Here is a 26,148-nt window from a genome sequence, read left to right on the forward strand (position 1 = left end):
AATGGACAGAGGTGATGGTAGCACATTGCGAGAATAACAGTGATGAATGGTGTGTGAATGTGCTGGAAAGGGTAAGCTGAGAGTCACGTATGTCACCAGAAGGAAAGTTGGAGGTTAAAAGATGGGCGTGTATAAAGCAGTGAATCTTGTAGTGGACAATGTCTGTGATTAACTGTACAAATATTAGAAATCACTCTCATGAACTAGAACAAATGTATGACACTATAACTAGAAGTTAATAATAGAGGGGCACATAGGAAAAAATATATACCTATTGCAAACTATATACTACAGTTAGTAGTATTTTAACATTCTTTCATCGACAGTAACAAATGTACTATACCAAAACTATGAATCAGTAATGGAGGGGGGATGGTTAGGGCTATGGTAGGATTGGAGTTTCCTTTTTCTGTCTTTAGTTCTTTTCTAGAGTAATGAAAATGATCTAAAAATTGAAAAAAAAATAATTGTGGTGATGGATGCACAGCTGTATGATGGTGCCATGGGCAACTGATTGTGCACTTTGGATCTTTGGATAATTGTATGGTATGTGAACAATCTCAATTTAAAAAAAATTTAAAAAAAAAGATCCAGCGCCACTTTTCACCCACCACAATGCCCAAAAGAATAACAGGTTTTAAGAATATTCTGTGCTGATGGAAGTGTAAAAAACAAGACAACAAGACTTGTAATTTTACTTTACTGGCAAGGGAATAAAATGCTGTCTTCTTTTTATAAAGCAACCCAACATACGTGACTGGAGATTTTTGTATCTTTTAATACTGTAGCTGTCCAGTATCCTACAAAATCTGCTAATACATAAGAAAGCTGCCAAAAGATTGTTTGTAATACAAAAAAGAAATGGAGATGTTTGATATCATCAACATGGTGATGTAAAACATCCCCTGGAAGTATTCCTACAGAATGAACCAACAGAAGGACAAATACCACTTGCTTAGAACTCTGGAGGACAATAGAGACTGGAAAATGATTCCACAATGCTGAACTGAATGAAAAGAAAAATAATATCTGTGATCTGGTAAGATTTTCTTCCTATGTCTGCCATTCCGGACCCCAACCCCTCATGTGATCTCACAAAGATTGGAGTAGTGCAGAGGCAGCATGACCCAGATCTCCATCATGGATACAGGCTATACACCCACTCACAGTAGCAAGTTAGAATCGCACGCATATTCAAGCACAGGGATCCAAGTCTGCAGAGGCCCAGGGGAAAGCAAAATCTGCTGAGGAATGGCACTTAAAAAGGGCCCCTAGGGAAATAAAACAGACCACAGCAGAACTGTTAACAAGAAGTAGGCTCACTCAATCCCATGTCTGTTCGCTGAACCACCTAAATGCAGAAACAGACCTTTCTGGATTGACCCACTGTTTTAGTTTCCTGGGCTTTTTAAAGCAGATACCATGAAATGGATTGGCTTAAACAATGAGAATTTATTAGCTTACAGTTTGAGGCCAAGAAAATCTCTAAATTGAGGCAATGCTTTCTTCCTGAAGACCAGCTGCCAGGCTGGCCCCTCTGTCACATGCCAAGGCAAAATGGCAGTTTTTGCTGGCCTCTCTGGGTTTCGTTGATTTCAGCCTCTTCCTTCTGTCGCTTTCTCTTTTCTCTCTTTGTATTCACTTCATTTGTTATGGACTCCAGTAAGAGGATTAAGGCCCATACTGAATGAGTTGGATAAAAACTTAATTGAAGTAGCCTCGTCAAAAGGTCCATCCCACAGGAATGGATTAACTTTAAGAAGATGCTTTTCTAGGGTATACCCAGTTCCCAACCACATTTCTGGAATTACCCCATCTCTTTCCTAATCAGGAAGAAAGGAGAGGCATAAAAGCCTCACAGACAAAAAAGGCAGTGGGAGAGGGGGTATTGAGCTGCTGTAAGAAGAGACAGGCCCCAGAATTAAAAGTGTAAGGAGAAGGGGTACTGAGTGAGGGAAATAATTTAAAAAGATCACTGGAGCTAAGGATAAAAGACCAAGATTCCTAGAGAAGGGAGAGAAGAAAGGACACTTTCTCCTAGAGGCAACACAATTTTACAAGAAGTGCAAATATAAAATTTTGTGCTACCTATACAAGGGAAGAAATAGATGACAAAGGGGTGAGTATATCTGAACAGTTGAACACAGCATACTCTAAACATCCAGAATGAGATGGTCCCAGCATCAAAGAAGAGCCATAACATGAAGCCAACCAAAACTAAAACCCTAGACAAGAGGTCTATTTTACTATTTGCAGGAGATGTGATCCTATAATAGAAAGTCCTGAAAAGTCTACAACAAAGTTACCAGAGCTCATAGAAAAATGCAGTGAAGTGGGAGGGTACAAGTTCAACATGCAAAAATCACTAGTATTTCTATACACTAGTAATGAGCAGTCTGAGGAGGTCATCAAGAAAAAATACCCATTTACATTAATAATGAAAAGAATCATGTATCTAGGAATAAATTTAACCAAGACATAAAGAACTTAAACTCAGAAAATGACAGAACTTTGCTAAGAGAAATCAAAGAATGTCTAAGTAAATGGAAGGATAGTCCATGCTCATGGATTGAACTCTAAATATTGTTAAGATGTCAGTTCTACCATATGATTTACAGATTCAACACAATGCGAATCAAAATTCCAACAGCCTACTTTGTAGAAATGTAAAAGCCAAATAACAAATTTTTTGGAAGTGTAACATGGCCCAGATAGCCAAAACCATCTTACAAAAGAGAAACGAAAGTTGGAGGATTAACATTTCCTGACTTTTAAGTGGTCAGTATAGCAAGTTACTGGCATAAGGACAGACATAAAGACCAATGGAATCGAATTGAGATTTCAGAAATAGCCCCTCACATCTATTGCCAGTTCATTTTTGAAACTTCATTTTCATTGAGATATATTCACATACCATACAATCATCCAAAGTGTACAATCAGTTCTTCACAGTTCCAGCATATAATTGTGCATTCATCACAATCAATTTTTGAACATGTTCATTACTCCCTAAAAAATAAAAATAAAAATTGAAGCAAAAAAGAACACCAAAAACAGCCCATCTCCTCCATCCCTCCATTATTCATTTAATTTTTGTCCCCATTTTTCTACTTATCTGTCTATATACTGGATAAAGGGAATGTGAGCCACAAGGTTTTCACATTCACATGGTCACACCATATAAGATATATAGTTATACAATCATCTTCAAAAATCAAGGCTACTGGGTTGCAGTTCAGCAGTTTCAGATATTTCCTTTTAGCTATTCCAATACACTAAAAACTAAAAAGGGATATCTATATAACTCGTAAGAATAATCTTCCAGAATGGCCTCTCAACTTCTTTTGAAATCTCTCAGCCACTGAAACTTTGTGTCTTTTATCTTCCTTCTTTTGGTCAAGAAGGCTTTCTCAATCCTGTGATGCTGGTCCACGCTTATCCCCAGGAGTCATGTCCCACGTTGCCAGGGACAAGCATCATAAGGGAAAGCCCCAAGATCGAGGGCTTAGCCTTCTAAATTGGTAGTCCCCAATACCTGTGAGAATGTAAGGAATTTCCTCACTATTTCAAGTTCCATGTAATTATGGTGTTTGAATAAACTGACTGTACAACTTAAATTACTTGGTGTGCTACCGAAAACAGATTTTGCAACAAATAAACATCTCTTCCTTTAGTATCACACAGAAGGCAAAGTTTTAAAACACAGTTAATATCATCCTTTCCCTTTAGTCTGATTTGTCTTAGTCCTAACCAGATCTGCTTTGTTTGTATCTCTAACTGAAGTCTGAATTCTTTTTCAGCTTTTCATACAGTTGGTGTATGGGGTAATACTGGCATCCATGGCTGCCAAACTCTAGCTCTGAGTCTCAGGTGTCACATAGATACCCGAAGTTCCAGAGACTGACGAGTTTATACACAAAGAGCTCATTATCTCAGAATTTAGAGATAACCATTACAACTCAGGAATAGATGTCACTGGTATAAGAGCTTACAGTTTAGGAACCTTAACAATCAGCCTTTCCCTGATAACCTGTGCTCTAAGATTCAATTCTCAGAGTATGCACATTATAGTTAGTCCATATTAATAAGCCGTTGTAATGTCTGTCTTTTCATTTCTGTCTTATTTCACTCAAAATGCTGTCCTCAAGATCCATTCACCTAGTTGCATACCTCACAACTTCATTCTTTCTTGCAGTTGCTCAGTATTCTATTGTATGCATACACCACAGTTCACCATTCTGTTCATCAGTCATTGTACCCTGACACCACCTCCATCCATTTCAAATCATGAATACTGCTGCCATAAACACCAGTGTGCAAATATCCATTCATTTTCATTTCCCTGCTCTCAGTTCTTCCAAATATATACCTAGTAATGGGGTTACAGGAGCTTTTGGCAACCCAATACTTAGCTTCCTTTGGAGTCACCACACTGCGCTTCAAATGAGCCATACCATATTACTTCTCCAGCAACAGTGATTAGTTACATCCTCTCTCCACATTTTCTCCAGCACTTGTGACCCTCTGTTTATTTTTTATACTGTTTTATTCATACACCATTCATTCCCTCCTAAATAAACAGTGATTCCCAGTAAAATCATATAGTTGTGCATTCACCACCACAATCTATATGAGGACATTTCCATTTCTTCCTCAAAGAAAGAGGAAGAGGAGAAAAAAGAAAAAACGGAAAAACGGAAAAAATGACAAATAAGAAAAATAAAGTAAAAATAAAATAAAATAAAATAGAAAGGTCCGACCACAGTACTCTCTCAAGGAATCCTATACCCCTCCCTTATAACCCCCTCTTATAGATATTTAGCTTTGGCATATTGCCTTTGTTACAATTAATGGAAGAATATTGCAATATTACTGTCAAGTATGGAGTCTAGTTGCCTTGATTGTATTTTTCCCCAGTACCATCCCATTTTCAGTACCTCTCAAAATTGACATTCATTTGTTCTCCCTCATGTAAAAACGTTTTTATATTTGTACAGTTAATCACCATCATTGACCACTCCAAGTTTCACTAAGTTATACAGTCCCAGTCTTTATCTTCTACCTTCCTTTGGTGTCGTACAAGGCCCTAACCTTCCTCTTTCAACCATACTCACAGTCATCTTTGTTTAGTATACTTAGAGTATTGTGCTACCATCACACAGCATTGTGCTATCCATTTCTGGATCTATACAGTCAATCCTGTTGAACATTCTATACTCCTTCAGCATCAAATGCCCAATCTTTACCCTCTTTCTATCTCCTGGTAACTTGTGTTCTCAGCTTTAACTCTCAGAGTTTGCTCATTAGTGTTAGTTCATGTTAGTGAGCCCATACAGTATTTGTCCTTTTGTTTCTGGTAATTTCCCTCAACATAATGTACTCAAGGTTCATCCATGTTGTTATATGCTCCATGACTTTATTCTTTCTTACTGCTGTGTAATATTCCATCATATGTATGTATCTGTTTCTTTATCCACTCGTCCATTGATGGACGTTTGGGCTGTTTCCATCTCTTGGCAATCGTGAATAATGCTACTGTAAACATGAGTTTACAAATGTCCATTCGTGTCCTAGCTTTCAGTTCCTCTGAGTATGTACCAGTAATGGGATTGCTGTTTCATATGACAATTCTATACTTAGCTTCCTGAGGAACTGCCACACTGCCTTCCAGAGTGGTTGCACCATCCTGCATTCCCACCAACAGTGAATAAGTGTGCCTCTTTCTTCACATTCTCTCCAGCACTTGTAATTTTTTTATGTTTTTGTTTTTCTGTTTTTTTGTTTTTTGGTAATGGTCATTTTAGTAGGTGTGAGATGATAACTCATTGTGGTTTTGATTTGTGTTTCCCTAATAGCCAGTGAAGTTGTGCATCTTTTCATATGTTTTTGAGCCATTTGTAGTTCCTCTTCAGAAGAGTGTCTGTCCATGTCTTCTGCCCATTGTAAAATTGGTTTGTTTGTCTTTTTGTTGAGTTGTAGGATCTCTATGTATTCTGGGTATTAAACCCTTATCTGATACATGGTTTCCAAATGTTGTCTCCCTTTGCTGGTTTGGATGTATTACATCCCCCAAAACGCCATTATCTTTGATGCAGTCTTGTGTGGGCAGGAAACATATTCATGTTGATTGGGTTGAAGACTTTTGATTGGATGTTTCTGTGGAGATGTGATCACTTAACTGTGGGTGAGATCTTTCATTGGATTATTTCCATGGAGATGTGGCCCCACCCATTCAGCATGGGCCTTGATTAGTTTATTTGAGCAATATATAACCTCAGACAGAAGGAGTGAGCTAGCTACAGCTAAGAGGGACACTTTGAAGAACACACAGGAGCTGAGAGAGGAGCTTCAGCTTACATACAGAGACATTTTGGAAACAGCCTTTGAAAGCAGACTTCTGCTCCAGAGAAGCTGAGAGAGGACAGACGCCCCAAGAGCAACTAAGAGTGACATTTTTGAGGAGCTGCAGCCTAGAGAGGAATGCAACCTGGGAGAAAGCTATTTTGAAACCAGAACTCCAGAGCAGATGCCAGCCACGTGACTTCCCAGCTAACAGAGGTTTTCCGGACACCATTGGCCATCCTCCAGTGAAGGTACCCGATTGTTGATGACTTACCTTGGACATGGCCTTAAGACTGTAACTGTGTAACCAAATAAACCCCCTTTATAAAAGCCAATCCCTTTCTTCTATTTTGTATCCTGGCAGCATTAGCAAACTGGAACACTTTGCATAGGCTGCCTTTTTACTTTTCTGACAAAGTCCTTTGATGCACAGAGGCTGCCTTTTTTACTTTTCTGACAAAGTCCTTTGATGCACAGAAGTGTTCAGTTTTGAGGAGATCCCATTTATCTATCTATTTCCTCTTTCATTGCTTGTGCTTTGGGTATAATGTCTAGGAAGCCACCTCTTGTTACAAGATCTTTAAGATATTTCCCTACATTTTCTTCTAAAATTTTTATGGTCTTAGCTCTAATGTTAGGTCTTGGATCCATTTCGAGTTAATTTTTGTATAAGATATGAGATAGGAGTCCTCTTTCATTGTTTTTGGATATGGATATCCAATTCTCCAGATACCATTTAATAAAGAAGCTGCTTTGGCTTGACTGCCTTATCAAAGATCAATTGTCCGTAGATCAGAGGTTCTACTTCTGAACACTCAAATCGATTCCATTTTTCATTATATCTATCTTTATGCTAGTACCATGTTGTTTTGACCACTGTAGCTTTGCAATATGCTTTAAAGTCAAGTAGCATGAGACCTCCCACTTCATTCCTCCTTCACAAGATATTTTTGGCTATTTGGGGCACCTTGCCTTCCAAATAAATTTCATTATTGGTTTTCTATTTCTGCAGAGTAAGTTATTTTAATTTAATTGGTATTGAATCTATAAATCAATTTAGATAGGATTCATATCTTATCTATATTTAGTCTTCCAAATCCATGAATACAGTTTGTCCTTCCATTTATTTAGGTCCTCTGTTATTTCTTTTAGGAATTTCTTGTAGTTTTCTGTATATAGGTCTTTTGTGGCCTTGGTTAAATTTATTCCTAAATATTTGTGTCTTTTGGTTGGTATTGTAAATGAAATTTTTTTCTTGATTTCCTCCTCCTGTTGCTCATTACTTGTGTATAGGAACACTATGATTTTTTGTGTTGATCTTGTACCCTGCCACTTTTCCGTATGCATTTATTAGCTCTAGTAGCTTTGCTGTAGATTTTTCAGGGTTTTCTACTTATAGGATCATGTAATCTGCAAACAGTGAAAGTTTTACTTCTTCCTCTCCAATTTGGATGCCTTTTATTTGTTTTTCTTGCCTAATTACTCCAGCTAGAACTTAGCAGCACAATGTTGAATAACGTTGGTGACAGTGGGTACTTATCTTGTTCCTGATCTTAGACGGAAAACTTTCAGTCTTTCCCCATTGAGTATGATTTTAGCTGTGGGTTTTTCATATATTGCCTTTATTATATTGAGGAAGGTCCCTTCTATTCCTATGCTTTTGAATGTTTTCATCAAGAAAGGATATTGACTGGAGTAATGAAAATGGTCAAAAATTGATTGCGGTAATGAACAGACAACTAAATGATGATACTGTGAACAATTTTTGTACACTTTGGATGATTGTATGGTATGTCAATATATTTCAATAAAATAAATAAATAAACATTTAAGGTAAAAAAAAAAGTAGGTTGAATTTTTTGAAATGCCTTTTCTTCATCATTTGAGATCGTCTGGTTTTTCTGCTTTGATTTATTGATGTGGTGTATTTCATTAATTTATTTTCTTGTGTTGAACCAGTCTTGCATGCCTGGAATAAATCCCACTTGGTCATGGTATATAATTCTTTTAATGTGCTGCTGGATTCAATTTGCAAGTATTCTGTTGAGGATTTTTGCATCTATATTCATTAAAGAGATTGGTCTATAATTTTCTTTTCTTGTAGTATCTTTTTCTGACTTTGGTATTAAGGTGAGGTCCCACTATCACACCATGTACACAAATTGACTCAAAATAGATTAAAGACCTAAAAATAATAACCAGGGCTATAAAGCTTCAAGAAGGAAATACATGATATTCTGTTAGGAAATAGCTTCTTAGACTTTACACCCAAAGCACAAGCTACATAAGAAAAAAATAGATAATGGTTTCTTATCAGTATAAAAGACTTTTATGCATCAAAGGACTTTACCATGAAAGAGAAAAGGCAAACTCCTCAATGGAAGAAAATATTTGGAAACCACATATCTGATAAGGTTTTAATATCCAGAACATATGAAATCCTCCAACTCTACAATAAAAAGACCAACAAACCAATTTTAAAATGGGCTAAAGTCTTGAATAGACATTTCTCCAAAGTGGATCTATAAATGCCTAAAAAGCACATGATAAGATGCTCAACCTCTTTAGCTATTAGGAAAATGCAAATTAAAAGCACAATGAGATACAGTTTCACACCCACGAGAATGGCTACTTTTGTGAAAACACTACAATTATAGTGTCCTTCATCAACTGTAACAAATGTACCACACTTATGGAAAATGTTAATAATAGGGTGGCAGAGGGTATATGGGAATGCTGTATTTTCTACCTGATCTTTTTGTAAACCTACAACTTTTCCAATTAAAAAAATTTTTAAGAAAAAGAAAGAAGTTGAAAAAAATTTTATGCCCTGTCAGCTGATATGGCTCTCTAAGCTGTGGTATATATATCCATTCATGGAATATAATGCAACTTCCAAAAAATTAATTTGCCTTATTATATTGAACTAGAAAGAAGCCCATGGCATATTATGTGAATGATGTTTACATACAGACACAAAGGAAAATAAACCCATACTGTAGGTATGAATATGTAGCTTGAAAGTACATGAAAACTTAGGTGGAGGGGCTTGCAGTGATTAACAAAGAACCATATGACTGGATAGGGAAAGGAGCAGTTTCCCAAGGAGGAGACTGCCAAATAGGTCAAAACAGTATCTACCTCAAAAGTCTTTTAAACTAATGATGACAAGAAGCTGGAAGTCATTTTGAAGTAATCATGATTGTATATGTATTACTTTTATAATTTCAGGTACCTATTACTTTTGAGGATATTGCCATTTATTTCACGGAGCAGGAATGGCAGAATCTAGAGGCTTGGCAGAAGGAGCTTTACCAGCATGTAATGAGAACCAATTATGAGACTCTTGTTTCTCTGGGTAAGAAATATTCAACTTTGTGTAAGTGATGGGCGTGGATCCTTTAATAAGAGGTCTCGGTCAGTTGATCCTCCTGGATGTCAGGTGACAAGATTTCTTAATTACCCAGAAAAGTATTTTTACCCCCATATTCTTTTGTTAATACACATTCTTTCAGCATGCCTAGTCTTTACTACGGTAGATAGTAAGGACTAGGGTAGATATTGTTATATGAGAGTATTTGAGACAGCATGTAATGTAAGGCTGTTAGAGGTGACTAAATAAATACATGCCAAGGGTTTTAGTCACTGTATACTCTCAGGTGGCAATGATTTTCCACAAAGGAGCATGCCTAGCTCATACCCATAAAGTACACTGTATATCTTAAGACTACCTCTCATTTTTTTACAGTGAAGTGTCTGTACCTCAGAAAAGCTAATGTTATTCCTTCCTGGAATGAGATTTTGGAAAGCTATATAATAAGGTGTTTACCTGTGGCTATCTCTAAGTCCTTATGGTAATGGAAGTTCTTTTTGGTCCTTTTGCTTATTTGGTCTTTATATTTTTCTTTATCTTCTTTCATTTATCAAATGTTATACTCTGCTAGTGAGATTACAAGTTAGTACAGCCACTTTGGAGAGCAATTTGGTAATCTGTAGTAAAGTGGAAAACACGTTTGCCCTGTGGCCCAGCAGTTCACTTGGAGAAATACAAACTCTTGTGTATGTGCTTATAGAGGCATGTCAATGAGCAGAAAAAAGACAAAATAAATTATGATATATTAATATAATAGACTACACTCAGTTATTTGCTTCAAAATGGAGACATTTTGAAAACATAATTTGAAGAGGAAAAAGCAAGTTGTAGAATGATACAGTATGGCTTGTGAAAACTTTAAAACCAGCGTCCAGTATTTAGTTTATTTATTCATATACATGTATTTTTAAGAATATAAACATGCATGGGAATGTTCACCACCCAAATTCAGGGTAGTGATTACCTTTGGAGAGGGGCCTACAGGGGCTCTTACTATGTCTGTAATGTTTCATATCTTTTAAAAAATCTGAAGCAAGTATTATAATATCCTCATTTTTCTCTATGTTAGAAATATTTTTAATAAACAATTAAAGCACTGTTTATTAAAATCCTTCTGACTGAATTTCTGCCTCTGCCAACTTGTTTAAAAGTTGAACCCTTAACACTGGCTGTTCATCCGTGACTCTTAAGATAATGGGTGGAGGAGGGGGCAGAGGTATCCATAAGCAAGCATGCAGTTTTTCATTACTGTGTTACTGATAAGTTGAAATCAATACATACAGTTAAAAATTGAAAATGGCCTGTCTGACATTAAAGGATGTATTAATTTATTCTAATAGAATACTGTTATGCATTAAAAAGAAGTGGGGTTTCTTGTAGGGCAGGCCTGTTAATGAACTCTCTCAGCTTTTGTTTATTTATGAGTATTTAAACTCTCCCTCATTTTTGAAGGTCAGCTTTACTGGATAAAGAATTCTTGGTTGACAATTTTATTCTTTCTGTATCTTAAATTCATTGCCTTCTCACCTCCACGGTCTCTGATGGGAAGTCAGCACTTAGCCTAACATTTGTTCCCTTGGATGTGGTGAATCACATTTCTCTTGCTGCTTTCAGGATTCTCTCCTGTTTCTCATTTGGCAGTCTGATTAGTGTGTGTCTTGGAGTGGGTCTGTTCAGATGTATTCTGTTTGGAGTACGTTGGTCTTGGATTTGCATTTTTATGTCTTTTATAAGGGTTTGGAAATTTTCACCCATTATTTCTTCGAATATACTTCCTGGGCCTGTGCCTTCTCTTCTTCCTCTTCTATGATGCACATGTTTGTATGCTTTGTGTTTTCAGTCATTTCCCTGAGACCCTGATCAAACCTTTCCTTTTCTTCTGCATTTGTTCTTTTGTCTTTTTTAATTCCGTTGTCTGTCGTCTAGCTCTGTGATCCTTTCTTCTGTCTTTTCATATCTGCTGGTGTATATCTAGTATATTTTTTATTTAATTTACAGTGTTTTTCATTTCTTTAAGATCTGTTATTTTTCTATGTATTCTTTCAAAATCTTCTTTATGCTGTTCTAGTGTCTTCTTCTATCCTTTGTCTCTTTAGCTATCTCACTGAAATTATTTAGGAGACTTTTTTGAACATCTTTGATTAGTTCCAAATTCTGTATCTCCTTTTTTTAATTTGATTGTTTGGCTTGACAATATCTTCTTGTTTCTTGCTATGCCTTGTAATTTTTTCCTGGTATCTGGGCATTTAGATAAGATTTTTTTTTTTTATTTCCTGGTAACCTGTACACTCTAACTCTTAGAGTTTGCTCATTATAGTTAGTTCATATATATTAGTGAGACCATACAATATTTATCCTTTTGTTTCTAGCTTATTTTGCTCAACAGAATGTCCTCAAGGTTCATTCACCTCGTTGCATGTCTGATAAGATTATTTTGAAAGTTAGTTTCCTTCTCTTGTTTAACATTTTGTTGTTGATTGAGTTATTGTTAACAGCCTTCTTTGGTACTTTGTTCATATATATTTCCCAGCCAAAACAGGGCCAGGGTCCCATGCAGGGGTTGCATACCAATTCAAAATGGTCCTGGGGAGAAGGTCAGGAAAGCAGCTTCCCAAGACTGCAGTTTCCCAGCCTTCCCAACTGATGGCATTCTTTGGCAGTCTATTCCCCACAACCCTACAAACGTAAGTTATTTGTTAGCCCTCTGTCCCCTCTCTTTTTGAGCAGGTGGAAGTAATCATACCATGGTACTGCAGGTGCCTGTCTAAAAGGTACCAAGGCTGGGGGACCCCAATTTCATTGACCAATAGTTTGTTCAGAACTGTGCCACATCTTTCTCTTTTCCCAAGGAGAAGGGCCTACCTGTCTCTCCCACTACACAGGAGCCAGGCGGGCAAGAACCAGGATAATCCAAAACTGCTGGCCTTGGGGTTGGAAGATGGGTGCTGGGAGCCAAGGCCAAGTTGAGTCGCTCACCATAGTTTCTCTATGTGTGGAAACAGTGGTGTAGCAGGTGCCCTAGGCTCCTGCTTTCAAGGCTTTAGGACCCAGAGGGCTTTAGGACCCAGAGGGTCAACTTAGCTGGCCAACAATTACATCAGAGCTGTGCCACATCCCCCTCTTTTCCTGGGGCACGAGCCTACCTGTCTCTCCCAGAACCCAGCAGCCAGCGGGGCAAGATCCAGGCTGAACAGAAGCTGCTGGCCTCAGGTGGAAGATGGGTGACAGGAGCCGCAGCCGTGTTCATTCACTCACCCCAGTTTCTTCATTGCACGTTCTCCATTTCTTCGTTGAGCTCTTTGTGGTATCCTTCAGTGGTCTTTCCCTGGTCTCCTGACCCCAGAACCGCTGCTTTGGACCATTTCTGCCTGTTCTTTAGGTATTCTAGGAACACTACCTAACTCATTCTATGAAGCCATCACCCTAATACCAAAGCCTAATAAAACAAGAAAAGAAAACCACAGTCCAATCTTTCTAACGAATATAGGTACAAAACTCTTCAATAAAATACTTGCAAATGGAATCCAACAGCACAGTAAAAGAATTATACAGCATGACCAAGTGGAAAACCTTATACGTATGCAAACGTGGTTCAACAGAAGAAATTAAATTAATGTAATAACGACATTAACAAATTGAATGGAAAAAACACATGATTATCTTCTTTGAAGCAGTAAAGGTATTTCACAAAATTCATCCTTGTTTGATAAAAACACTTTGAAAGATAGGCACCGAAGTAAACTTCCTCAACATGATAAAGGGTGTGTGCTGGTTTGAATCTGTTATGTACCCCATAAAAGGCTATGTTCTTTTTTTTTTTTTATTTTGAAATAAATTCAAAGTTATAGAAACAGTTGCAAAAACAATACAAACCCCATACACAGAACTCCAGCATACCTTGACCCCCCTGCCGCGATACCCCAATCCACCAACTTTAACATGCTGTCACACCACTATTTCTTTCCCTCCCTCCCTCCCTATCTATCATCTATCATCTATTACTTTGTCTTCTGAACATATGAGAGCTAACTGCACACATCCTTGAACAAACACTGTAATTCACATATACAATTCCCATGAACAAGAACGTTCTTTTATGCAATCCCATTAAATGCAGCTAAGAAGTACAAGAGATTCAACATTGATACAAAGCTTACATTCTATATTTCTTTTTTTTTTTTTCTTTTCCTTATGTCTCAACTGTGTCCCTTTGAGCCTCCTGTCCTCCATCCTCAGATCCAATCCAGGGTCATCCTTGGCATTCAATTGTCATCTATTTAGACTGTCTTTTTTTTTTTTTTTTTTTTTTTTCCTGAATTGTGCAAACATATATACAACCTAAATCTTCCCATTCCACCCCCTCCCTAGCATTCCATTAGTGGGATTAATCACATTTAGAATGTTGTAATGCTATCTCCTTCCCACCATCCATTACTAGAAATTTCCCTTCACCTCAAACAGCAACCCTACACTCATTTCTTAACTCCCCATTGCCCTTTCCCCCATTTCTCTTAACCCATACTCTACTTTTCATCTCTATGGTCATATTCTCTGATAATTTCTTTGTGTTTACTGTGGGGCTTAAAATTAACCTCTTAAATCCATAACAAATCTTGTTTTTCTTTGATACCAACTTAACTTCAATAAGACACGTAAACTATGTTCCTATACTCCTCCATTCCCCCACCTTTATATAGTTCTTGTCAAAAATTACATATTTTACATTGAGTTCAAAACCACTGATTTGTCATTGGAGTTTCTGTATTTTATATCACGTAGGAAGTAAATAGTGGAGTCACAATTCAAAAATTATTGACTTCTATTTGTATTCCATTGTGGTCAGAGAATGTGCTTTGAACATATTCAATTTTTTTTTTTTTTTTTAATTTATTGAAGCTTGTTTTATGTCCCAGCATATGGTCCATTCTGGAGAAAGATCCATGATCACTAGAGAAAAATGAGTATCCTGGTGATTTGGGATGTAAGGTTCTGTATATGTCTGTTAAAATTCTCTATATCTTTTTCTCCTTTCTTTGTTTCTCTGTCGGTAGGACTCCCTTTAGTATCTGAAGTAGGGCAGGTCTTTTATTGGCAAACTCTCTCAGCATTTGTTTGTCTGTCAAAAATTTAGGGTCTCCCTCAAATTTGAAGGAGAGTTTTGCTGGATAAAGTATTCTTGGTTGGAAATTTTTCTCTCTCAGAATTGTAAATATGTCATGCCACTGCCTTCTCACCTCCATGGTGGCCATTGAGTAGTCACAACTTAGTCTTATGTTGTTTCCTTTATATGTGGTGAATTGCTTTTCTCTTGGTGCTTTCAGAACTTGCTCCTTCTCTTCAGTATTTGACAGTCTGATCAGAATATGTCTTGGAGTGGGTTTATTTGGATTTATTCTATTTGGAGTTCACTGGGCATTTCTGCTTTGTGTATTTATATTGTGTAGAAGGTTGGGGAAGTTTTCCCGAGCAATTTCTTTGAATACTCTTTCTAGACCTTTACCCTTCTCTTCCCCTTCTGGGACACCAATGAGTCTTAAATTTTGAAATTTTATTTTATCTATCATATCCCTGAGATCCATTTCAATTTTTTCAAGTTTTTTTCTCCATTCTTTCTTTTGTTCTTTCATTTTCTGTTCTGTGGACTTCTAGGACACTGAGTCGTTGTTCAGCTTCCTCTAATCTTGTATTACAAGTATCCCGAGTCTTTTTAATTTGGCCAACGGTTTCTTTTATTTCCATAAGATCTTCTATTTTTTTATTTACTCTTGCAATTTCTTCTTTATGCTCTTCTAGGGTCTTCTTTATGTCCCTTATATCCTGTGCCATGGTCTTCTTCATGTCTTTTATATCCTTTGCCATGTTTTCATTCCTTGATTGTAGTTCTTTGATTAATTGTGCCAACTACTGTGTCTCTTCTGATATTTTGATTTGGGTGTTTGGGATTGGGTTCTCCATATTGGCTGGTTTTATCATATGCTTTAAGATTTTCTGTTGTTTTTGGCCTCTTGGCATTTGCTTTGCTTGATAGGGTTCTTTCAAGTTGTAAAAAAAAAAAAAAAAATACCCATCTAATTTTTCAGAAATAGAATTGGTGGCATACACTTTCTCTAACTAACCAGCAGATGGCGTCTGCAAGTCACCTATACCCCTCAAGTCAGTTCTTCTCAACTTTGTCTTTGTGGTGTGTGGGGAAATGATTCTTGTGGGGTTCAGTTGGTGAACTCAGTTTGGGTATGTTGTTGGAAGTGTCCACCCTGAATGTGGGGCTTGTGTCTGGGTGAGCAGGGAGGCAGGGCAGCTTTAATATTCAAACCTCCCAGGTGTTCCCGGAGATTCAAGCTGTTGCAAGAGTCTAAGCCTTACTTTCAGTTTTGCCCCAGATTTTCTCTGTCACTGACCCACAAACCACCGGCATTGACAGCGTCCCTGGGTTTTCCAAGCGGGCCCCCCCTTCTCAGCTGTGAACTTCCAGGACCTTTGCTGAGGAAGGGCTGTGCTACGTCACAAGTACACGCCGTCCCTCAAGGGAAGCCCTGGGCCGCCAGGCCTTGGGGGCACTCTCAGCCTGATGCAAAGATGGCTGAATGGGGTGTCTCAACCCCCCCACCTTTTCGCACAGTTCCTCCTTCCCAGCTCCAGGACAACTGGCACGGCTCTGAGTTGTGGGCACAGCCCCAGGCAGGAGTGTCTCCAGCCCACCGGGGAGCCAGCTGCAAGCAGTAGGGTTTCTTTTTCCTTTTGGCTCTTCCCTCCTCTCCCCTGGCCCTGAGGGAATCTGCAGCGGGCCCTCCTCCATGCCAGACACCAAGAGGTTGGCTCAGCCCACTCCTGCTGTGCTTCACTGCATGGTTCCCACCATCGCAACTGCAGCAGCTCCTGGGTTTTTCACTTTTTTTTTTTTTTTTAAAGAACCAGTCCGTCTCCAAACACCAACCCCCAGCTTCCCCACACCGCAGCGCAGTCGCGAGTCTTTCAGCCAGCTTACTCACTCATTTCAGAATGCAGACTTCCGGTTTCACCAAGTGCACAGTCCCTGTGATTCTAGCAGACCTTGTCTAGCTGGTGCATCACTGAAACCAATATTTTGGGTCACCTTCTAGTTTTTTTTTTTTTTTTTTTGAAGATAGTAAAATTCATTTAATAAGCATATTCCATATAAACAATTTGCACAAATGCTGCATTTTAAAGGTCTACATGAAAAATCAAAGTACGCACAGATTGGAAGCAAAATTACAAGAAATACAACCCAGAGATTTTCATTTGTCTAAACTTTTCCAACTTTTCCAAATCTTCTTGGGGTTTGGAAAAAAAATCTGGTTGGTATTTGATTAAAAACACACACTCTATCCATGTGATTTTTGACTATTCTATTATTTCTTCTCACAGAATTCATAATTTCTTATAAATTCGAATAAAGTTATAAATTAATGGTGCTTGATTTAAATTTCCCAAGAAGTAGTTTACCCATTGCCATAAAAATTGAATTAAAGATACATCTGCCAAAATAAATCCTAAAGAGAAAACTGGATTTTGTGGGGTTTATAAACAATGATATATATTTAAGTGATCATACATTCTTTACCTTTTCCTTGGGCACAATTTGGAAGTAACCTGCCTTTTAATAGCCTACAAAGGACATCATGGTTGCAATTCAAGTGAGTAATGTCACTACTAAATTATCTAATACACCCATGTTGCTGCAATGTTACCACAGTTTCTACCACATCAAACGTCTCAGGAAAACAGAACCACTAAGCCTTTCAACTTGTGGAAATTCAGCACTTGATAGGTTATGAGCCTTTCTTTTCTTCCTTTTTGGAGCTTTCAGATTGGTCTTGCGTTGTTTCTTCCTCTTTCTCTTTTACACCTTCCTTCATGCTGAGGTCCTGCAGTTTGGGGGGTAAGTCTGAGGTTCCACTTGTACCAGCAGAACTTTGGATGTCTGGTACAGCATTCCGGCGGCCTGCTCTTGCTGAAGATGCAAAGTTGGTATCCACAGCCTCCACATCAGTCATTTTTGATGTATCTGTCCTCATAGCAACATACTTTTCATGAGTGGCAGGTGAAGAAGGGCTATCCATCACCATTTCAAGAATGGGAGTTTCTCCCTAAAGATGAATTTTTCACCTACTCTCAGCAACAAACCATGGTTAAGTGTCCTCTTTGATAATTAAAATGGGATTGAAATTCTCAATAATTTCTTCATGATGCGTATCTCCTGATTAAGATCTACTATTATTTCCAAGGCAGGTTTAGGAAGAAATGCTGATAAACTTTCTTTCCTCTGTCTTTTTTGTCCCTTGTGTGGCCTCAATAACTTGATGGTTTCAAGCTTCCACCAGATTTCTCTTGTTCGAGTGCCTTTTCAGTATACCATGACCTCACCTCCTTTTTCGCTCAGTCTCCCCCTACTCCCCAGGTCTTTTCCCTCCGTCCGCGCACCGGCAGCCACCGCTGCCGCTCGCCCTCCACTGGATACGTACCAGCCGCGCGCAGAGCTGCCCCACCTTCTAGTTTTTATCTAGTATTTTTCACGGAGGTGTTTTTTTGTCCTGTCTCACCTAGCCACCATCTTAGGTTCTCCCCAAGGCTATGTTCTTTTAATCCAATCTTGTGGGGGTAAACGTATTGTTGAGTGGGATCTTTCAATTAGGTTGTTTCCATGGAGATGTGACCAACCCAGTTGTGGATGGGACTTTTATGTCCATGGAGGTATGACCATGCCCATTCAGGGTGAGTCTTAATTAGTTCACTGGAGTCGTTAAAGAGCTGACACAGACCCAGACGCTGAGACAGAAACACCCTGGGGGAAACAAGCAGAAGGACCCAGAGTAGCTAAGACAGAAATCTGGAGACATTTTTGAGAAAGCCATTTTGAAACCAGAGCCACGGAGAGAAGGACCAGCCATGTGCCTTCCCATGTGCCAGAGGAACCCCAGATGCCAATTGGCCTTTCTGCAGTGATAGTATCCTGTTATTAATGCCTTAGTTTGGACACTTTTATAGCTTTATAACTGTAAATCTTTAACCTAAAAAAAGCCCTTTGTAATAGCTAATACATTTCTGGTATTTTGCATTCTAGCAGCTTTAGCAAACTGGAATAGGGCACATATGAAAAACCCACAGCTAACATCATAGCTTTCTCTCTGAGGTCGGGAAACAAGACAAGGATGCCGACTATTACCACTGTTATTCAACATTGTGCTAGAAGTTCTAGCTACCATAAGTGGCAATAAAAAGAAATAAAAGGCATCCAAATCAGAAAGGAAGAAGTAAAACTTTTCACTATATGCGGGTGACATGGCTGTACAATTAGGAAACCCTGAAAAAACTACGACAAAGCTACTACAGCTAATAAATGAGGTCAACAAAGTGGCAGAATACTAGATCAACATGGAAAAATCAGTCGTGTTTTTATATACTAGTATTGAGCTACCTGAGTAGGTAATCAAGAAGAAAATTTCATTCACAATAGCAACTAAAAGAATCAAATATCTAGTAATAAATTTAACCAAGAAAAGTGTTCCATCTAATATCAAGAACAAGACAAGGATGCCCACAGTCACCACTTATTCAGCATTGTGCTAGAAGTTCTGGCCATGGTAACTGGCAAGAAAAAGAAAGAAAGCACATCCAGATCAGAAAGGAAAAAGTAAAACTCACTGTTTGCAGATGACATGACCATATATTTAGAAGGCCCTGAAAAAAACCATTGCAATCCTACTAGAGCTAGTAAACAAGGTCAGCAAAGTGATGTAATACAAGATCAACGTGCAAAATCAGTAGTGTTTTTTTTATGGTGGTAATGAGCTCTTTGAGGAGGTAATACAGAGTCAATGCAATTCCAACAGCCTACTGTGCTGAAATGGAAAAGCTAATTATCAGATTTCTGTGCAAGGGAAGGGGGCCTTAAACAGTCAAACACATCTTGATGAAGAATGAAGTGGGAGTTATCATGCTTCCTAATTTTAAAGCATATTATAAAGCCACAGTGGTCAAAAAAGCATGGTACTGGCATAAAGATTGACATACATATTGATCAATGCAATCGAGTTGAGAGTTCAGATCTTAGGCCCTAAGATCTATGGGCAATTGATTTTTGAAAAAGCACCCAAGTCCACTCAACTGGGACAGAACAGTCTCTTCAATAAGGGTGCTGGGAGAAATGGATATCCTTATTCAAAAGAACGAAAGAAGAACCCTAACTCATTCCCTATACATAAATTAACTCAAAATGGATCAAAGACCTAAATATAAGAGGTACTACCATAAAACTCATAGAAGAAAATACAGGGAAACATCTTGAAGATCTAGTGTTAGGCAGTAGTTTCTTAGATCTTACACCCAATACACAAGCATTGAAAGAAAAGTAGATAAATGGGGCCTCCTCAAATTGGAATACTTCTTGTGCTTCAGAAGACTTTGTCAAAAGGGTGAAAAGGCAGCCAGCTCCATGGGAGAAAATATTTGGAAACCACGTATCTGATAAGGGTTTGATATCCAGAATAGTAAAATAAATCCTACAACTCAGTAATAAAAAGACAAACAACCCAATTTAAAAATGGACAAAGCCATGAAAAGATATTTTTCCAAAGAGGAAATACAGCATATGAAAAGATGCTCATCTTCACTAATATTAGGGAAATATAAATCAAAACCACAATGTGATATCATTTCATACCCACTAGAATGGCCACTATTAAATAAACAGGAAACTGCAAGTGCTGGAGACCATCAGGAGAAATAGTAACACTTATTCACTGCTGGTGGGAATATAAAATGGTACAGCTGCTGTGGAAGACACTTTGGCAGTTCCTCAGAAAGCTAAGTCTAGCTTTACCCTATGATCGGCAATCCTGCTATTTGGCATATACCCAGAAGAACTGAAAGCAGGGATGCAGACATTTGCACACCAATGTTCATAGCATTATTCACAATTGCCAAAAGACAGAAACAACCCAAGGGTCCATCAGCAGATGAATGGATAAACAAAATGTGGTAAATACATATGATGGAATGTTATTCAGCAGGAAGAAATGGAGTCCTGAAGCATGTGACAACATGGATGGACCTTGAAGACATTATGTTGAGTGAAATTAGTCAGATACAAAGGACAAATAGTGTATCATATTACTAATAGGAACTAATTATACTATGTAAACTCATAAAAATCTAGAGATTAACTATATATATATATAATGAGGCTAGAGAATGGAAAGCAGTTGCTTAAGATGTGCAGAATTACGATTATGTTGAATTTAAATGAGTGTAAATACACAGAGGTGATGGTAGCACATTATTGTGAGTATAATCAACAGTGCTTCATTGTCTGAATGTGGTTAATAGGGGAAGTTTAGAGTCATGTATCACCAGAAGGAAAGTCAGAGGTTAAAACATGGGAACTGTATAACTCAGTAAATCTCGTGGTGGATGACAACTGTGTTAACAATACAAATATAAAAAATTCTCCCATGAACTAGAACAAATGTATGAAATTATTACAAGGAATTAGTAATAGAGTGGTATTTGGGAAAAAACGCACCTATTGCAAACCATGGACTATAGTCAACAGTAATATCTCATCAGCAGTAACCAGTGTATCTCACCGATGCTAGGGATCAATGATGGGAGTTAAGGGGTATGGAATATTTGGGTTTTCTCTTTTTTCTGGTTTTTTTTTTTTTTTTTTTTTTTCCCCTTGGAGTACTGGAAATGTTCTAAATTGATTGTGGTGGTGAATGCACGGCTATGTGATGATTGTGTATTTTGAAAGATTCTATGCTGTGTGAATATATCTCAATAAAACTGCATAGAAATCAATCAATCAATCAATAAATAAATAAATCTCATCGTCTCTTGTAAAAAAAGCAAAAGCCAGTAGAAAGACTAGCAGGATGAGACTTTATGTATTTGATTTGTATAAAATAGAATAAAGTTTTGTTCTTTTTCAGAATATAAAAGGAATTCATACTTAATAAAACAAAATAGATAACACATTTAAAAGAAAGTGATTATTACTCATAATTCCTCCCCAAAGATAATCATCATTAGTATATTGGTATACCTCCTTCAGGATTTTGTTTGTATGGTATGTGTACATGTTTACAAAGCTTAATAATCTAAACATTTGTTTTGTGGCCTGTTCTTTTTCCATAGCAATATATTAGTAGTATATACAATATTCCATATACTAAAATTTAAACGATTTTTAAGTTTTATACAGTGAAATAGAAAGGAGGAGAATATACAAAAGTTGCATTCATTATCGTATTATGATGGTGAGACTAGTTTTGTCCCTTTTCCCCAGGCTTTCTATAATTGCTGTTTTAATAAAAATAAATTTTCAGTAGAGCTTTATAGAGATAGATTGACATAACATAAAATTCACCAATTTAAAGTGTAGAATTCAGAGGTTTTTCATATATTAACAGAGTTGTGCAACCAGCACCAATATCTAATTACAGCACATCTTCATTACCCCAAAAAGAGACCCTGTACCTATTAATAGTCATTCCCCATTCACCCCCTCCTCCCCGTCCTGCAATTACTGATCTACTGTATGTTTCTATGGATTTGCCTATTCTACACTTTTCATATAAATGGAATCATACAATATGTTGCCTTTTGAGATTGGCATTGTTAAATATATGTAGACCATGACAAAATTAAAACAACACAGCTGGTCTGACACATTCAGATAAACTAGAAGCACTATTATGGTGTGTAGTCAGTTTTGTTCTTCTCTGTGTAACCCACTATTTTTTAACATCTCTTCTCATGTATTGCCTGAGGAGTGAGTTTTGAGAAATTTAGAAACAACTCAGTGTGCTTTAAATTTAGTGCTCAAGGGAACCATATTACCCTGTCTGACTTCTCTGTGCAGATGATGGAATTCCTAAACCAGAACTAATATCCTGGATTGAACAAGGGGGAGATCCTTTCAGACACTGGGAAGAATCACAGAAATCAGAAAACATATTTTGTTCCTCTGCTGATAAGCATTTTGATCCAGTTATTGAGGAGCAGCTGTTTGGGGGTGAGTATCAAGAACCCAGGACCATGACCTTAAGATGTCACACCCCAGTTTCTTACTCCCAGGTCCCTGATCATGTCTTCATATTTGACCAGGCTGAGGCTTGACTTCTGGTATATTCCAGAGAAAGGCAGAAAGTATAGTGTTTAGGAGTGGATTCTGGAGCCTCTTCTGGGTGACCTTGGGCAAGTTATTCAATACCTCTTAATATTTCAATTTCTTGATCTATGAAATGAAAACAATAAAAGTACCTACATTATAGGATTGTCATGAAAATTAAATAGGTTAATGTATTAAAGATTGAAATGATACATACCACACAGTCAGAGCTCATTAAATATGAGATATTCTTATTAGGAGTAGTGAAAATACCTAACTCAGAGACTGGTCATATAGAGCCATATGACCAAAATTGCTTCCTTACTAACTGGAGGCTGCCACCTCTGATGCTTAAAAACTGGCTCACCTCTGTTGTTGCTTATCTTAATGGGAGAGTCTCAGATTTTTTAGTTCTTAAAGGTAAGTATTAAGGTAGAGAATGAGAAACCAAATGGAAACATCATTCCAAGAAATTATTATTCAAAGATATGTCTGCTCAGTTTAGTTTCAGCAAACTGTCACTAAATTTCTTTTGGTCATGAAATGTAACCACATTGATATGTATGTGATTGTGTAGCTCAATAGAAGGTTGATTTCCAGCCAATCAAAGGGCCATTTTATAGATCACTTAACTGGTGACATAAATCCTTATTATGCTATAGCATTAACTGGAATACTGACTGAAATTTTGTTTTCAATTTCAGGAAGCCAAAAATCTGTACATTCAGGAGACATTAAATGCCGTTTCCTATTAGACCCTCAGCAAGGTATCTGTCAGGGACAGGGGCACTTCCAACATAGTAACTACGAAAACAGATTCCACCTGAAGCGTAAGCGGAAACCACGACGGCACAAGCACACTGGAAGGAAGTCACATCCTTGCAGTAAATGTAGCCGATCCTTCCCTTACCCTTGGAAGCTCCGTGAACACTTGAGAGTGCACAATGGGGAAAAGCCTTTCCAGTGCCCTGAGTGTAAAAAGCGCTTTCGTTGGAAAGGCTCTCTGTACTATCATCGGTACACCCACAGCAAGGAGTGGCCATTCTCTTGTGGGGAGTGTGGCAGAGGCTTTATCTGTCAGGGTAAGCTCACCGAACACTTCAGAGTGCACAGTGGGGAGAGGCCCTACCAGTGCCCCGAGTGCAACAAGTGCTTCCGCCGGAAGCGCACTCTGAAGAATCACCAGAACATCCACCACAAGGAGAAGGGATTCTGTTGTGGGGAGTGTGGCAAGCATTTCATTTTTAAGTGTCAACTTGATGACCACATCACAGTACACAGAAAATCCTCTAGGGCTCCAAATGAGCCTGATATTAAGAAAAGGCTTAGGCGACCGTATGTAATGGTAGAGGATGATTGGAGTTGAGGTAGAGGACAACATCCAAGCAAGAAACAGAACTTATGTTGCCTGAGAATTCCCAACAGTCCCCAAACTGTTAGACAGATTTTAGGAACAGGGGCCCATTTTTGAGCAAGAATGTAACACTAGTTAGGAATGTGAGAAACCACAAGGGATTTTCTTTTTTAAACAATCAGTTATATTTACTGTCCATTGACAAAAAGAGATAAATGCTATTTCTGTCATCTTAAGTGGTATTTCTCCCCCAAATGGTAAGCCAGCTCTGAAATTCCAGCTTGTATTAAGACAGGAGATCCCTCCAGTAACATTCTCAAAGGTGAAAGGATGTGGGTGTCTGTTAAATGTCAGTTCTACTTTTCTTTTTCCTTCAGCATATGATACTAAATTGTGCATTTAAATCCAGTCATTTTCATTGCAGGTGCTGATATAATGGTGCATGTGGTTTTGATTGATTTATTTTGAAACTGTTAACAATAAAACAAGTTGTCTGAATTTTAGTTTGTTGATGTGAATGCTGAAGTTTTACAGTAGGTTCCATAGTGCCTTTGCACTATCAAATTGAGGAAAAGCTGACAATTTCAGCAAAATTTGGCTAATCTGAGTTCAACAAACATAAAACTGAAGGTGCTAAGAAGTATGGGAACTAGAACTTGGACAAGAGATTAGGGCAGCAGCTGTAGATTGGGGAGTTCTAGAATATAGATGCCATTTGAAGCTGAGAGATGGAATGAAATTCCCAAGAGTGAGTATCTAAGCAGATAATTAAAAGCTGAGTCAAGACAAAATAACGAAGATAAATGGCTTTATCAGGGAGCATTACAGTCAACAACAGTGAGTGTGGAGAGCTTTTAAGCAGGGTTCTGATGGCAGCCTCTCTACTATATTTTGGGCAAGTTGCTTCATCTCTCAGGCGGCAGTTTTCTACCTATCAAGTGAGTTAGTCATACCAGTCCTGCCCATCTCAAAAGCTGTCATGAGGAACAATCCCCAAAAGGTTGGTGCTTTGTAAGACACCCCCACATCTGTATGGCACTCAGGTGAAGCATGCTGAAGACCTACTGTTTGCCTGCACTGGTGTCAAGCGTGGAGGAACGGAGAAGGCTGCCCTCAGTGACCCACAGCTCAGTGAAGATGTCAGACACAGTAACCACTTAAAGAACTACTGTGTGAATGTTATCACAGATGTGTGAACAAATTATCCAGGGAGCTTGGAGAAGGGAGGAGACATGATTCCTCCACTCAAATTTAGAACATGGAGTTAGGAATATGTGCAGCTCTGCCTTCTATGCATATGCAAAATAAAATGCATCATATTTTTTAAAAAATGAGGATGCAATTAAAACATTCCGAGATAAACAAAAGCTGAGGGAGTTTGTCACAACTCGACTGGCCCTGTAAGACATGCTACGGAAAGTTCTGCCAGTTGAAAGAAATGGACAATAGACAATAGATGGAAGCTGCATGAAGAAATAAATATTTCCAGTAAGAGTAAACACAGGGATCAATCAAATGCCAGTATTAATTGTATTTTTAGTGTATAACTCTGCTTTTAACTTCCTCAGGATTTAAAAGGCAAAGCATAAAATGCAGTGATCAATAGGTGCTTTGGTAGTTGTTCCAGTTTGCTAATGCTGCCGCCATGCAAAATATCAGATATGGATTTGCTTTTATGAAGGGGGTTTATTTGGCTACAGCTTTACAGTTCTACAGCCATAAAAATGTCCAAAATAAGGCATCAACAAGAGGATACTTTGAAGAATGGCTGATAGCATCCGGAAAACCTCTGTTAGCTGGGAAGACAAATGGCTGGCATCTGCTGATCCTTTGCTCTGGGTTCTGGTTTCAAAATGGCCTTCTCCAAAATGTCTCCGGGCTAGCATCCAAACATCTCTAAGCATCAGCTCCCAAGTGTCTCTCTAAAGTCTCTCTTAACCACTGTTG

At 38.0% G+C, this 26,148-nt stretch overlaps 2 protein-coding genes across 2 annotated transcripts in view; one reads left to right on the forward strand and one right to left on the reverse strand.

The window, feature by feature from the left end:
• LOC119535245 (zinc finger protein 786-like) overlaps positions 1–25,928 on the forward strand; it is a 49,814-nt gene extending 23,886 nt beyond the window's left edge. Inside the window, exons 4-6 of the mRNA XM_037837714.1 lie at positions 9,574–9,700; positions 22,599–22,751; positions 23,552–25,928. Of these exons, the coding sequence (XP_037693642.1) occupies positions 9,574–9,700; positions 22,599–22,751; positions 23,552–24,213 (942 nt within the window). The 3' untranslated portion in view covers positions 24,214–25,928. The remainder of the gene's footprint in view (positions 1–9,573; positions 9,701–22,598; positions 22,752–23,551) is intronic.
• On the reverse strand, positions 16,838–18,134 carry LOC119533949 (cAMP-dependent protein kinase inhibitor beta-like). The gene is made up of 2 exons (XM_037835917.1): positions 17,927–18,134; positions 16,838–17,759 (listed from the first exon to the last, which is right to left on the reverse strand). The coding sequence occupies exon 2, from the start codon at positions 17,749–17,751 to the stop codon at positions 17,506–17,508; it is 246 nt and encodes an 81-aa protein (XP_037691845.1). The 5' UTR covers positions 17,752–17,759; positions 17,927–18,134; the 3' UTR covers positions 16,838–17,505.
• Positions 25,929–26,148: the final 220 nt, after the last annotated feature.

Source organism: Choloepus didactylus, chromosome 5 (assembly GCF_015220235.1).
Source record: "Choloepus didactylus isolate mChoDid1 chromosome 5, mChoDid1.pri, whole genome shotgun sequence".
Lineage (NCBI taxonomy): Eukaryota > Metazoa > Chordata > Mammalia > Pilosa > Megalonychidae > Choloepus > Choloepus didactylus.